Below are 15,642 nucleotides of genomic sequence, written 5' to 3' on the forward strand. Positions count from 1 at the left end.
CCTGGACACCCTTGCAAATGAGATGTATTAACCAAGGCGGCCTGCCGCATTTGAACGTTGAACCTCGCGCGCTACCGCTGTGCCACCCCACCCACCCTGAGTATGGCCGAGAGGTGAATGAAGGGGTCAGCAAGGTCTTTCTGTAATATCATCATCAAAAAGGCCATTCTCTAACACAGGGTGATGCACTTCTTTCTGTGAGGGTTCCTCATGGAAATTGCTTCGTCTCAACACATACTGCTGAGAGGACAATTTGAACACAGTAACACCCAGATATACACCCTCCTGCTTTACGTACTTTTGCAAAAGCATACTCAACATATTGATATTTCGGACCGTACATAGCCAACCGCTCCCCCACAATGTTATGTACCTTGGCTACACATTGAGGCATCAGATGGCGCTCAAGCATTCGCGTCCCTGACTGGCTATAGTCCCTTTCATGTGTACACTATTGATATTTTTGTTCCCCACGTACCGTATTTATTGTGAATATTTTTTATACAAGTGTGAACTTTTTTTTATACAATGAACAACTAATAATAGGAATCGTATAATAGACAAGGTAATATATCTTAAATCAATCATATACACTTACGTTCCACACCGATGGTTGTACAGAATTTATTCACAATGGGTTACTGGGTATCATCTGTTTAGGTACTGTATCATGTTACGATCCACCAACCCACCTCTAGTAGAGTACCTACTACTAGTAGTACTAGAAGGTTCTGTGCCACATTACGATCTACCATGCCATCTCTAGTAGTAGTTCCTACTAGTAGTAGTACTTGTAGTTGGTACTGTACCATGTTACAATCCACCAGGAAAGCATCCTGGGTGTAAAACCGGGGTTATCCTCTGTGCGTGGATCTGCGCGAATTCCTGCCAAGTCAAATGGCGGCTTACCGTCGTCGCTCAGCAGAGTAAACGGGGCGGGCGGAATGAAATCCAGGGAGAGCTTCCCAACGGGAGGCGCAGCAGGCAGACTCCCCGCAGCGCGACGCGGCACCGCAGCAGCGGCGGCAGCAGTAGGAGCCGCCGCATCATCATCGGAGAGGTCCGACACATCCTCCCGGACTGGGAAGAGCTCCTGGACAGAGGGGTGCACGCGGCCGTGTGGGGGCGATGAGCGGGGAAACCCGAGCTCGCAATCGCGAGCCCACGTCGGGAATCGAATGAGATTTCTCACGTGAATCGTGAGCTTGTTGCAATCGTAGAATCATTAGAGTGTACGGAATCAGGAATCCCTCTAAGCCTGCCATCTGGAGGCAGCTGTTGGAATTGTCCACAGACTCCCGATTAATTTCAATGGAGATACTGGAATGGCCACTGAAGTTTATGGGAATTCCATTGGACAATTTGATTTTCAACACAGTTGCAGAGCACAGGTCCAAAGACCCAAAACGTCACATGGCCAGCAACAAACAGTAACTATCATCGAAGTTGTAACAGATGAGAGATGTGAATTGAATTGAACAAGGTTATTGCGATCGCTTGGGAAAAGAGATGGGAGGAGGGAAGAAGTAGTGGTTGGGTGGTTGGGCGAGTGGCTTCGGCGAGTGGGTAAGTGGGTGAGTTAGTGAGCGAGTGAATTGTTGTCAGTGGTTGAGTCATCTGGCAGACCAAGTCCTCAACATGGGTGGAGGAATCAATGAGTGAAGTTCACAGAGACAGCAACGATGGTAGTAGTGATAGAAGAGTGATGGGGAGGTGACCGACCACCAGTGAGCAAGTGACTGGAGTAAAATACAGGGTGTTTTAAAAAGATGGATCCAATTTCAAAGCAGTATATTTCACGATGGCAACATATTACAACTACACAAAAAGCTACAAACACTTTAATGAGTTATTAGGTTTTACTAACCATTTTATAAATGCTCTATGTGCCCTCCACCTGCTGTATGGACAACATCGAGAAGATAGTTGAATTCGTCCCAAACGCCTCTCTTCTCACGTTTTTCTCTGAGGTGCGTGGTCGCCCTGCGCTCTTCCCCTTACATAAACAGCCTGTTTCCTCAAATTGTCGGTACCAACGACGCATGCTCTTTGACATTGGCGGATCAATGCCAAAACGCCGTTGAAACGCACGCTGCACTGCAATTACGGATTCAGTCTTGCTGAACTGCAGAACGCAAAACGCCTTGTGTTGTGGGGTCACCATCTTGCGAATGACTGAGGCTCGGGCCTGTTTGTGTGCTGGGAGAGGCATATAGCGGTAATCATTTGAAACTCTATGCCCCGTCCTTTCAAGTGGTAAGAGTTTCACTCATCGGCGGTTCGTGGTTGCAGAGATATCGCGATTTCAAATCGGGTCCACCCTGTAGTTGAGTGCTGGATCATTAATAAATCCACATTTATTTTAGTGGTGATGCCTGTCCTCTATGCCACAATCTCTGTTGGAAGACAAAGCATTAGAACGAAGATATTTACAGGGAATGGGCCCACACAAAAATCACAATTCCTGCAGGAATCATCCACGGATATTCCGAGTCTCCTGGGGCACTCGGCTGCTTCCTCACATGGATTCGTAATCCGGAGATCTCGAGTTATCCGAGACGGCTGAGCAGTCTCCAATCCACTCTCACGAGGGCTCCGCTTGAGATGTTTTGACCTTTTCTGTTTACATTTTAAATGTATTCCAAAAATAAGGGAAACATACGAGTACGGAGGGATGCATCCTACATTTCACCCGATAGGTCAAAGGCTACTTGCTGCAGTCCCCTATGTTGCCATGTAGAGGTGGGTGTCTCAGATAACTGGAGTTCTCCCGGTTACGAATCCACATGAGGAAGCAGCCGTGTGGCCCTGGAGGCTCGGAACATCCATGCTGGAGAACCGAGCCAGAACCGCGGGATTCTAAAACTAAACTATTTTTATTTTACCAGGTAAGGCCCCAATGAGCTATATTGAACTTTTTCAGAAGCGAGCTGGACACAAATGGTAGCTCAACGGAGTGGCTTACCAAGTGCAAAATTTATAGCGGCAGCCAAATACTCTTTGTAGCAGTCATCAGCTTGGACCTGCGATGCAGCAAAGATGGGTTCAACCCGGGCTTCAAGTACAGCGAGTCCATCGCAGCCTGGTTACCGGTGATGAGTGCCCTGCCATTCTTGTGGGAATGGTATTCGAATCCCATAATTCCAACGTGGCTCCATCTGTGCGTGACTCGCATACTCTGCCCTCAAGTCTCGCAACCGCCGTCATACATCACCACTCTCACACGAGGCGGCGATGCTGGACCCCCATTCAGGTGCTGATGCGAAACGTCAATAACGGCACCGTGGGGCATCTCTCCCCTCACGATGTATCCCGTGGGCGCCCTGTCAAAGGCTACGCAGTCCGAGGTGTGGTGAGGAGGCCGCCCGCAGTGCAACGCTCACCTTGCTCTTCTCCGGCTCGTCTGACTCAAAGTCAGGATCATCCAGGACAAAGGAGAGCATCTGCTGAGCAATGGGCCCTTCCGTCTCGCTCTCCTCTTCGCCCTCTTCGCCCTCCTCCCCAGCGGCCTTGTCCACCCACACCGGGCCCCCGGTCTTGCCCGAGGCCTTTTCCGAGAAAGGCAGCCCTCCCATGGTCGGGCTGCCGGCGGCGTGCCCCCTCTCTGCCACCGCGCCCAGGGCGGTGGGGGCGGCCGAGGGTGGCGCGTTGCCGCCTGCCTTGGCACCGTGGCCCATGCCATGCGCCTTGTGCGGAGGCTTGGCAGGCCTACAGTCAGACAACACAACCCAAGTCACGTATCTCACAAAGCCTCTACGTCAAACACCAATTATGGTTTCAAAATTGATCTCTCCGGAATGATTCTTCCGTTTTGTACCGTGCTCCAATACCGAAATTACCGAGGCCTTTCTCTTGCCGCCCCCCACAATCCCCTCTACCGTCCCAGTGGTCCCACATAGGCCGTAAGGTGAAGACATTTTACGTTTAATCCCGTTCCCATATATGGGGCACTAAATTCTTTTCATTCTAATAAAAAGATCTATTGTTTTTGGGCGTGAAAATAAAAGTTCTCCATGTCTAATCCTGCAGTTTATTTTTTTATTACTGTTTAAAGTCGGCAATATTTCTTTCCTCGCGTAATCATATTTTGATCATCAGTGATGAGGCTTCGCGGAACAATCGTCACGTGCTTCCCGCTAGACCAATAAGGTGGCCGCTTTTTAGGACGAGAGGTAAACATTAGTCCAAGATGTCTGCGCCCTTGTTGTCAATATCGAGTAGTGAAGAGAAGGAAATTACGGCCAGACCTCCTTCAAAAGTCCATAAAAAGTATTTTAAACAATGCTACATGCATCTCACGTCCATAAAGAAAGAAGAAACAAAGGATTTCACACGCACACGGTGGGATACACTCATAAACTGCATCAAACGGTGGCTTTTTTTGCAAGTTGAGAATCGCAGAATAGCAGAAACATACAAACATTGTCTAGAAATCGAGTTTGACAATGTTCCCGAAGACGCTGGGTTTCACTCCACTTTCTACAGCCGTTTCATTGACAAAAAGCGCTTGGATGCGGCCGAGAAACGGGCCACACAGCGTCCTGAAGCTCAAGATCAAGGCCAGTCTGTGCCATCGGGTAGTAACGTTAGTATCGCTGCAGTTGATTGTCCCGCAAATAAACTTAGGTCCAGGACCGGCCTGCCAGTAGCTTGTGCTGGTCCTGTGCTTTCTGCCTTGTGCATAATTTGTAAGAAAACGGACAAGTACATTACTGTGGGAGGCAAACGCCAGAAGGACCATCTTTCACAGGCAGAAACGTTGTCAGCAGGTAGGTAAAAACAAAACACACACAAACACACACGTTTGAACTTTTATTCCCTTATACTGGGTACCATGGCTAACTTTCAATTACAATTACATAATTTATGTAATGTTTATTTTACAGTCAGAGACAGATTTGCATTGTTTTGCATACAGCTACAGCCAGAACACTCAATATTGTTTAACTGTTAACACAGTTTTTTATTAGTTAAATTAGTTTTTATTTATTCATTTACAGGCAATTTGCTGAAAGCTGCTGAGATGAAGTAAGACACTAGCATTCTTGTGCATATTCGAGACAAAGACTGTCTCTGGAGGTGCGATACCACAAGCCCTGTTATAGACAGTACACCAGGTTCTTGACAAAGTCTAGTGCATCAGTTACTGCGACCTCAGAAGAACAGTGAGTTAGCAATATTTTATATTAATAAATAATAATTAATAATTCCCTCACATTTTCACATTTCAAAAGTAGGAGGTTGGCCCGTGATTTCCCCCAGCTGGTGTTTCACTCCCCCAAGAAGCGCAACATAAGTGAGATGGTTTTCGTTGAAACATTGTCTGCAGATAAGCTGATAGACAGGCTACCTCATCCATCAGGTACAGAAACAACAGAGTCAACTGAGGTAACTAGCGAAAGTGACTGAAAACAGGGCTAGTGCAAAAGCTGGTCCACAAAGACCAAGTTCAATGGCCTCCATCAATACTGCAGATGACACGAGGACACTTTACAGTGCGGCATTAATATTAAAGATGCTTCTGTGTGACTCTCCCGGTATGAAATGCCCGTGGCCACCCACATCATATGACCTAAATGTGAGCGAGGCAAAATCTGTCGTTCCAATTGAACTGTACAATCTGATTTCCTGGATTATGGGTGCAACTGAGGAACTAACACTGGCCCATTATGTTGATATTCCAGATGATTTGAACCTAAAAGTGATATATATCTGTCAAGACATTGTGTATCTTGCATCTAAGGGTCGGAGGTAGACCCCTAAATCATTGTGTCTTGGTCTAACGGTTCGCCATTTAACAGGTTCATCACAAATTGTGTCACTTCTAAATAGACTAGGACATTGTGCAGCATGGGACACAGTTGTCAGTCTAGACACTAGCCTTGCCCAACTTCAACTAGTAGAGGGCAGAGACAAAATACCAAAGGGATTCTCAAAGAAGGTTCCTACAGTACTTGTGTGAGACAATATTGACTTTGGGGAGGAGACACTGTCAGGTCGTGGAACTACCCACCACACAAATGGGATTATGCTGCAAAGATCTGTAGTTGAACCTGTGTCAACAACAAACAGACAACCACTACAGAAGGGAAAAACCTCATTGAAAGTACCCCCTAGCATCCCTGTCGAACAGTACCATCAGTCTAATAGACAAGGACCACAGAACTTGTTTCATTAGGAAAGTGTTCCATTACAGGCGGACACATACAAATTGAACACGGTGTCTGCTGTACAAACTGAACTGGCATATGTTTTTGTAAAGTCCATAGATGCTGAAAGATACACAATACCAAGCTGGACAGGTTTACATACATTACTTCAAGGTGATGGCACTCTGCAAAAGTCAGCACTGTATTATCTTCCAGTCATTGAGGCTTCACTGGCAGAATTCTGAAGCGAAGTGTCCAAATTTATAATCAGCTAGAACTGGACCATATAGTGTTAGTTTTTGACGAAGCTATATATGCCAAAGCTCAGCAAATCCGCTGGAAAGATGATGACTTTTACTCAGCGTAAAGTGATTAGACTAGGTGAATTTCACACATGCATGTCCTACCTGAGCATTCTAGGAAAAAAGTTTGGAGATGCAGGACTGCAAGACATACTCATTGAGTCCAAAGTTGTTGCCCCAGGATCCATCAATGGAGTATCAGTGGTCATCATTACAACCGCAGCATGAGGGCACACAAACTTCTGTATGAGAGTCTGCAATGCATGAGACTTCTCACCTTCTTAGATTTTCTGCCACAAGAGGAGAGATATGAGTGTCTGGATGCCATCAATGAGATCAAATGTGCATTCCCGGAGAGAACAATGGTTGTTTTGTGTGCAAATGAGATATTTGACAAAATGTGTTCGAAATATGAAGACTTTGTTAAAAGAAGTGCAGAAAACCCAACGTTTGCCTTCTGGAGTTCATACATCGACATTGTATAGATACTCCTTCTATTTGTGAGAGCAACACGAGAATCGGATTGGCAGCTTCACCTGTCAACAGTGCGCTTGATGATGGCAAATTATGCTAGGTATTTATCTTCTTATTGGCTGGAAATGATCAATTTGTCCATCACACATCCTTCTTGCCACAGTGAGCTCAGTGTTAAAGGCCAGTGGACTGTCCAACGTCAAAGTGTCCATGAATTTGCCTCGATTGCTTGTGACCAGGCCATTGAGCAAACATGCAACAGAGATTCCAAGACAAATGGTGGTTGGACAGGGTTAACACAGAATCGGGCTGCAGTATATCGCTGGATATTGTCGCAACATGAAAGGGCTGCCATAGCAAGACAATGTGAGGCAATGGCAGGTAAATCTCCCGATATAAGGAAACGAAAAGATCTTGACAGCACCCAAATTCATGCTGATGAAAGGGCTGTGACCAGAATAATTTCCACCCTAGATTCCATGCTGAATCCTTTTGACACACACCAAGATGGCATTGTGTGTCTTAGCTCTGGGACAGTAGCAGCTGAAGAAATCATATGGTATTTGCTCGCAGCTCCGGAAAAGGGGGAAAATGCTGTCAAAAAGTTTATGGACCAAAGACTGTTATCACCATCAGTTGACATATTTGGTCCCATCAAAACACAAAAACTGAAGACCTTTAGTGACCAAGCAAAGACAAAGAAGAAATCTGCAGCAGGCAAAGAAGTGATTCTACGTGCCGACAAGAAACTATTCTCCAGATTACTCGTCATAGATCAAAGTAGAAAAATTGACCTGCGGAAAATTCTGTCTTACTCCTTGGGAACTGTGTCATATCCTTTAGGCAGTGCTGATGGTTCACTTGCTAAAACAAACAAATCAGCTCTTATGGATTTATTGTAAACCAAAGGTGGAGACTGCTTAGTTGACAAAGTTCTGACAGATGGAGCTATTCTTTTTGATGGCATGGCAGTCATTCAAGCCATTCGGTCAATACCAAGTACCTTTGGAGAGCTTGCAGAGACCATACTGTAGTACATAGTCAAACTTGCTCTGAAACACAACTGTACACGGATAGACTTTGTGATTGACCAGTATCCAAATATGAGTATTAAAAACCTAGAACGGTCACGTAGAGCTGATGGTGGTATACAACTGGTGAAAATTTATGGACGGGATCAGAAGACACCAACACAATGGAAAAAGTTTCTATCAGATGAAACAAACAAAGAAGCACTGGAAGAATTCCTCTATGTTGTGTGGCGAGAGGCTGATCTTACCACTGGGGAATGGACTTAAGCTTGTACATAGCACATGGAGACCTGTGTCACTGCGTGACTGTAATGGAGGGTTTACATACTCTCAGTGCTGTTGAAGATCTGACATGTGATCATGAGGAATGTGACACCAGGGTGTTTTTACATGCACAACATGCTGCACAGGAACATCAAACTGTAGTCATCAAAAGCCCTGATACTGATGTGGCAGCGATTGCTTTAAGTCTGCAGCCAGATTTACCATGTAGGTTGTATTTTTTCACAGGGGTTGGCAACAAAACAAGGCTCATTGACTTAGCTAAGGTGTTGTCAGCTCTTGGCACAAGTGTCTGTTTGGCACTTATTGGGATCCATACCTTCTCAGGTTGTGACTCTACAAGTGCCTTTTATGGCAAAGGCAAAAGGCATTTTCTGTTGCTTGTGAGAAAGAGGAATATCTGACTGCTTTTACAAATCTGGGTAGCAGTTTTAACCTAGACCAGTCTACTTTTGAGCTACTTTGCACATATGTGTGCCACCTGTATGGCCAGTCATCTGCCGAAAATGTGAACGATGCAAGATACAAAGCATTCTGTATGGCATCGTCAGCTTTTCCAGAACTATCCATGCCCCCGACAAGTGACGCCCTGTACCAACACTGCAAAGGGCAAACTACCAAGCAGCCATAATGAGACATTCTCTGAAAGGTATAATGTGTGCCCCTTCACCCGTTGGCAATGGATGGCACCTCGAGGATGGTGAGTTAACAGTGACCTGGATGACTAGAAATCCTGCTCCTGAAAGTGTGTTGCAGGCAGTCCACTGCAGTTGCAAGCATAGCAAATGTGAGACTGGAAGATGTTCCTGTATGTCTGCAAGACTGTCTTGTACTGATTTATGTCGGTGCCAAAATTGTGCAAATGTTTCACAGGAAACAGAAGAAAGACCTACATGGGATGATGGCTCTGATAGTGATAGGGATGATACCGATGAGTAAATATGCGCTGTGTTATAATTTAAGGTGATTTTGAGCTGTAAAGAATCTGTGGTAGAAATGTAAATTTTTTTGGCAGCATTCCAAAACAAGGGAACAGTATAACATTTCGAGTCATTTAAGCCAACTTGGGCCAAAGTGTGCTTATATTTGTATCTTTCTGTGATTACACAGTACCTACTGAAAATGTTGATGTACAAAACATCACAGTTTTGCTAAATTTTAAATGTTTATGTTTGATTTTGCTTAGTGCCAATCCGTGAAGTTGAAGCATATTTTCTACAAATGTGCCATATTTCATGGTCTACATTCACACTTGAGTATATAATGCACCAAAACCTGTCTCAATTGTTTAGGTACATGTATAAGTGTCAGTTTGAGAGATATTTGGTGTTGCTAAAATGTATATAAATAAAGTTACAAACAAAACCAGCAGCATAAGATTTTCGTTTTTTCCAATTCACAACATTTATGGATTTTGAAAAAAAACTGCAGGGTATTTTGCGGAGAACTTTTAACATAAAGTCGAAAATGGTTTTGTCTATGAAAAAAATCATTTAAAAAGTAGTTCCCAGGTGTGGGAACGAAAATCATTTTCTAGCCACTTTTTCCTAGTTCACCTTACGGCCTAACAGCACCGCTGGGGAGGGAGTCGGGAGCCCCCTACAGGCCATTTAGAGTGTCTGTCGTGGCTCCTCGCAGACAGCTGAATGCCTGTGCAAATAACTGACACGGTCAGACGTTCCGACTCTGCAGACGAATTGCGCTCGGGAAGCTCCTTCAGGTGGTTGTTGCACAGATACCCGAGGCTTTTTCATCTGTATATTGTATGTATCTTCTCACCTTAGGTAGGAGTGACCTGAGTCCTGAAGTTCCCTCCGATTAGAATTTAGACCACAGCACGGCATGAAAACAGTGCGGCGGAGGAGGCTGTGCAGTGGTTGGGCACACTGTACAACGAATCTGGCAACTCCAGTTAGATTCCCAGCCACAGCTAACACCAACCTCACCAAGTCTCGTCTCTATCGGGAGGATCCTGCCATGTTTTCACAGTAGGGGGCGATGTTGCTGCTGTATGTGTGATCCCCGCTGAGTAATTTGCAGTGGAGATCACACATTGGAATATTTTTGGCCAATACCAGTTACAGTGTATCGCTATTGGAAGAAACCAGAGAACCCAAAGGAAACCTTTGCAGATCAGGGAGAGAGAATACACAACTTGCAATTTCTACTTGGACCACGCAAAAGCGAGAGCAGCAGTTGGTGGCCACCCTGATTACAATCCAGTAGCTCCCCATTGTGTGCACGTACACGGCACACGCTCGCCGATATAAAGTACAGAAAATAGGACACTGCCTCTTACGCATATCTGCCCCTCCACATTAAAAATAAAAGTTACACATCCCATCGGCTGCTCAGCCTTCTGGGAATGCGTAATTTCAGCAGCATTTATTTACCACAAGCGAACTATGGACCGGTCTCAGCATTTGTGTCTCATCAATAGTCAAGCTTGCTCAAACCGATGCTCGCGAACTGGCAGATTTTCGGCACCGACTATATGAAGCATGGCGATTATTTTGTGACGTGGACATCTCGTGCACGGAAGTCGTCATACTGTGGAACTTCTGAAAGAAACGTCATCAGTAATATGCGGACGACCTGACCGTGTTTCCTCCTCTGATAAGATGTCCCGGTCGGCCATGACGGTGATGGCGGCAGGAGGGGCGCCATCCTCGTCGCTGGAGAGCGGCTCGGGGGCGCGAGGAGGCTGCAGGGAGACCGCCGCGCGGCTCACGGGGGCCTCGTCCTCAGGGTCCAACTCGTCCTGGAAGGAGGCGACCATGGGGTTTCCTCCCTCACCATCACTGCGTTCGCAGGGAAGCACACACGGGCACGCATGGCACCGCACGGCATTGAACGGCACCACATGTCACGCTTGCGGCACATAGCAAAGCAGGGCTCGCGGCGTAGAACAAAAGTGCGGAGACAATCGTAGGTACTGCACAACCAAACAGAAAGACACGGCTATGCTTCATGACCAATTGAAAAAAACAATTAGGTTCTTAGGGCTGTCTGCCTCATGGATTCAGATGATTGTGGCAAAACACAAGCTCGTTATTCATTAGCCACAACCGGACATTTAGTCCATAATTTATGCGGTTCTCATCCCGCTACGCCATGGGAGGTGGCTCACGTGAACTCCCGGGGCCCGGGGTCTCGGGGGTCCGGGGTCTCGGGGGTCCGGGATCTTGGGGGTCCAGGGGTTTGGGGTCTCATACCTGTCGCTGTCTTCGGCGGCGCGGACTGGGGGCCGAGCGGGACCCCTGTCCAGGACGTCCTCCAGGAAGCTGCGGTCGAGCGTTCCCTCGGGGGCGAACTCGTCCACGCTCTGCATGGCGGGGCGACTCGCGGCCGTGTCCACCTCCACCTCTACCATCACCACAACGACCACCACCGCAACCAACACCATCGCAACCACCACCGCAGTCACCACAACCACCACCGCAGTCACCACCACCGCAACCACCACCACCGCAACCACCACCACCGCAACCACCACCACCGCAGTCACCACCATCGCAACCACCACCACCGCAGTCACCACCGCAACCACCACCGCAGTAACCACAACGGCAGCCCAACACAGAGACAGCGTAAACAAGGACGTAACGCGGCTATTTCCCATCTATGTCCTTGCAAATTAAAAAGATAAAAGTTTACACATCCCATCAGGAATACCAGCCTTCTGGGAGTGCATAATTTCAGCAACTTCAGTATATTACATGCAAAACACTGGACCGCATTCGACATTCAGCGTCTCATTGGCAGTCGTCAGATTTTCTTGAACCAATGCCGGGGAAATGCCATGTGTTTACAGGCAAGGAACATCCCTGTTAGAAATGAGTCCTGGTTCGATGCAAAACTACAACACTGTAGGTAATATAGAATCATCTTTAGCGTCATTGTGGAGAATATATGTAACGACATAAGCACGCAGAAAATTCGACTCCGCCCCATATCTGTCGCTCCAAATAAAACATCTCAGTATCTTTTAAAAAGCCACCTCAACAGAGGCGCAAGTGTCATCACAGCACAACCATCCCATCCCAACCACCGCTGTTACCACCGCAGCAGCAAGGTCTACCCACAGGTACACCTGGATCACGAGCTAACGGTTCCAATCCTTACAAGCGGAGAATAAAACCTTGCTTTTGATCGGCGACAGTTTTGTCGCGTGGCAGCGAAATGGAAACCTCCCTTTCTCTCAGCAGACGAATAATACGACTTCAAACGAGAAATGAATATATGAATATGGACACATTAATAAAATGGAACTTGGGAAAATACAATCAAAACCAAATACTAAACAGGAAACATCTTTGTATAACAGACAAATAATAGTGGATTTTTTACAACCCTCATTTCATTCGACAGCACCTGAAGTCAAGTAAGAAAAGAGACAAGAGATTCGTGTAAGCCGAGCTTCATTCTCAATTTTCAAATGTGCAAAATTGATGATGGTGACGGTGATACTGTTATTGCTGCTGATGCTGCTGGTGACAATGTTGTAATGTATGCATGTTGAACTTTTTCACACCGTATGTAGACGAACATGCTAATCGGAGGTGCGGGGGAAGGACAACTAACTAAACAACAGAGACACTGCTACTGCTGACGATGACGCCCCCGTTGCTGGTGACGATGCTGCTGCTGCTGATAATAACAATGATGGAAATTCTGGTTGGCAGCATCATGAGCTGCGCTCGTGGACTCCGGAGTAACCCCAGCACCCCGGGGAAGACTCCAAGCTCGACGAACCTGGTTTTGCGGCTGCAGGATCGGGGGTCGACGACCCAAACAATCGTGCCATGAAGCCCCTCCTCTGTGGGGGGGCGGCCATGGGCTGCTCAGCCTGGGGGGGCCCAGGAGGAGCAGTGGGGGCTCCCGCAGCCTAGAGGAGCGCAATGAGGTGGGGGGCGTGAATTCGCAAAGTCAGAAGCCTTCCATAGTCTCAACAGCCTGGGAATAAAAAAAATGTAAAGCCGATGCCGAGAGAATGAGCCGTCATGAAACTTAACCTGACAGGGCAAGAAACCACTGCCAACGTCAAGTCTCTTTGGGAGCCCTCGGTCAGGCGCAGCAGTACGGTGCGCTACGGGCGTGACGCGCTACGGGCATGACCCGCACGGCGAAGAGGGGGGGGAAGCAGAACCATGCACGAAAACCAGTGAGCTCGCTCTCGACCAGTGTCCCAATGTGCCAGCATGCGTGCAAATAAAAGGCAGTGCAGCGGTGAGGAAGGCTCAACTCTCCACACAAACGGGGCGGCGAAGCACTGAGAGAACGAGTCTTTCGACTGTGCTAGAAGGGCTCAGACAGCAGCAGTTGCTGCATCGCAACTCCGATGATTTCCTCAAGCACTGGGTGCGGAAAAAAACGGCGTGGGAAGCCACACCCTGCTGCACCGACGACAACGAGTGAAATAGCGAGGCAGTTCCACAGGTGGCTGAGGAAGGCAGAATTTATGTATTGCTTCTATCCCATTGTAGTCTTTAATTGCCACAAATGTAATTTCGTAATGACTCGACATTGCAGTGGTGTAAATACCCAGACTTAATAGGTAACACACATTTTTTGTAAATACCGAGACTATATTAGGATGACCATGGTGGTCCCTTCGGTTAAGGGCACACACCGTGAGACACATTTTGTTGGTTTAATTTTTGATGATTTTGTCTAACCAGGCGAGAACTCAATAGACCAGGACGAATTTGCCAGAAGCTGGTTCACCGTAATTACAAAAGCAACAACGTAAAATAGCACAAGTCTCCCTTGTAGACACGAGGAACAATGATGAGCTGCAGTGCTCCGACATTCCTATGGTCGGGACAAATCTACGGTGAGGATGGGCTACGTACGGCATGAAAGAATTTCAACACACGTAGAATTCTATCGATAGGACAACCACTGTCAAACTTTCCCACAAAGCGGTTGCCTCTTTTATCTGCTGAAAAGAGATTATGTGGCTGCGAGTGGCTCGCTCTGCCGCCCAGAGCCACCGGCGCCGGGTCTCCTGACAATGGTCGCGTCACCGACAAGGGGGTTCCACAGCATGCGAGGTGTTGCCCTCCCTCCTCCCCGTCACCCCATTTCCCACCCCCCCCGCGGCCCCCCGTGCTCTCGTGGGTGGCTCACGTCGGGTTGAGTGGAGGCCGGGGGAGAGGAGGGCTGGGCAGGCGGGGCGGGGGCTGCGGGTGGGGGTGGAGAGGGCCGGGAGAAGGCCGGGGGCACGGGGCTGTGCGCCGACGGCGTGGGGCTCTCGCTGCTGCTGCCCCCGCCGCCGCCGTTGGGCAGCACGGGACTCTGCGCTCCGCGGACGCTGCCCTTCGCCTCCAGCAACTCCAAGAAGCTGCGATGGGCACAGTGCCGCACGATTAGCACGGTCGGCGACATACGGTGCGAAAGAAGTTCAACATACAAAATGTGTCGTCAGTCATCCTCATCATCAATCATGGTCAATCCACTGCTAAATGATAGCCTCCCGAAGCACAGTGGGGAGCACAATGTGGTGCACATCTGACCCAGCCATCTTAGTCAATCAATCCATGGCAACTGGATCTGTATCGCGACCTCCTAACAGCAGACCTTCCATGCTTCACGTGGCGTCAAAGTGCACATATCCGGGCACAAATGCCATGGTAATGCCACCGCCACTTAGTGGCAAACAGCGGTTTGTTGTTGTTGTGCAGCTATGTGTGTGTGTGTGTCAGCAACAAATTGTGAGCGGTGGTGGAGCAGTTAGCAAGCTGCGCTACGAACCCGTCGACCCGAGTTCGATTCCTGCTCACGACCAACATCAGTGATAATTATCTGAACCGGTCCTGGTCCTCCCCTTGGTCGACTCAGCCTCAAATGAGTACCTGGTGTGGTGTATAAACATCACAACTGGGGAGACAAAGGCGGCCGGGCTTGGAGCTGCCCACCCACCCTCTCGTGTGCTGTGCCGGCCTTCATAGGTGCTCGCTAACAGTACTTGCCCCTCCAGTCTGCTAAGGCTACACGATGGATCGTTGTTTGCTTTGTGCGTGGCAGCAGCAATCGGCTCACATTTCGTAGTTCTGCTCCTCCGACTGATCGTGCACATACAACTCCTCCATGGTGGCATCCATGTCCAGTTGGTTTGTCTCCAGCTGCCTTAGCAGCGTCTCCCGCTGGGGATACAGGCACACATGCACGTACAATTATTATTATTTATGAAGCTTGTTTATCTAGAAAAGCCTCGCTGAGTCTCAAGGCTCTTTTCATGAGGGTCTTGGCAAGTTTCACAGCTGGGGGGTGATGTTGCTACGTGTAGTGCTAATAGAGTAATTTTCAGGTATTTTTTCAGCATTAGGATGTTTGGTCAATACCAGTAATATTGTCGATTTAAAGCTTTCGTGACTGCAGGGATTCATCTTCTTGGTTCTT

At 47.8% G+C, this 15,642-nt stretch overlaps 1 protein-coding gene across 1 annotated transcript in view; it reads right to left on the minus strand.

Annotated features, from left to right (window-relative positions):
* The window catches only part of RABL6 (RAB, member RAS oncogene family like 6), a 59,130-nt gene that overhangs the window by 12,324 nt on the left and 31,164 nt on the right, over positions 1 to 15,642 (minus strand). The window contains exons 9-15 of the mRNA XM_061571557.1: positions 15,283 to 15,386; positions 14,371 to 14,584; positions 12,994 to 13,126; positions 11,454 to 11,604; positions 10,839 to 11,039; positions 3,384 to 3,708; positions 910 to 1,093 (exon numbers count right to left, since the gene is read on the minus strand). Of these exons, the coding sequence (XP_061427541.1) occupies positions 910 to 1,093; positions 3,384 to 3,708; positions 10,839 to 11,039; positions 11,454 to 11,604; positions 12,994 to 13,126; positions 14,371 to 14,584; positions 15,283 to 15,386 (1,312 nt within the window). The remainder of the gene's footprint in view (positions 1 to 909; positions 1,094 to 3,383; positions 3,709 to 10,838; positions 11,040 to 11,453; positions 11,605 to 12,993; positions 13,127 to 14,370; positions 14,585 to 15,282; positions 15,387 to 15,642) is intronic.

Source organism: Lethenteron reissneri, chromosome 48 (assembly GCF_015708825.2).
Source record: "Lethenteron reissneri isolate LAM-NWPU_2019-01 chromosome 48, ASM1570882v1, whole genome shotgun sequence".
NCBI classification, from domain to species: Eukaryota; Metazoa; Chordata; class Hyperoartia; order Petromyzontiformes; family Petromyzontidae; genus Lethenteron; species Lethenteron reissneri.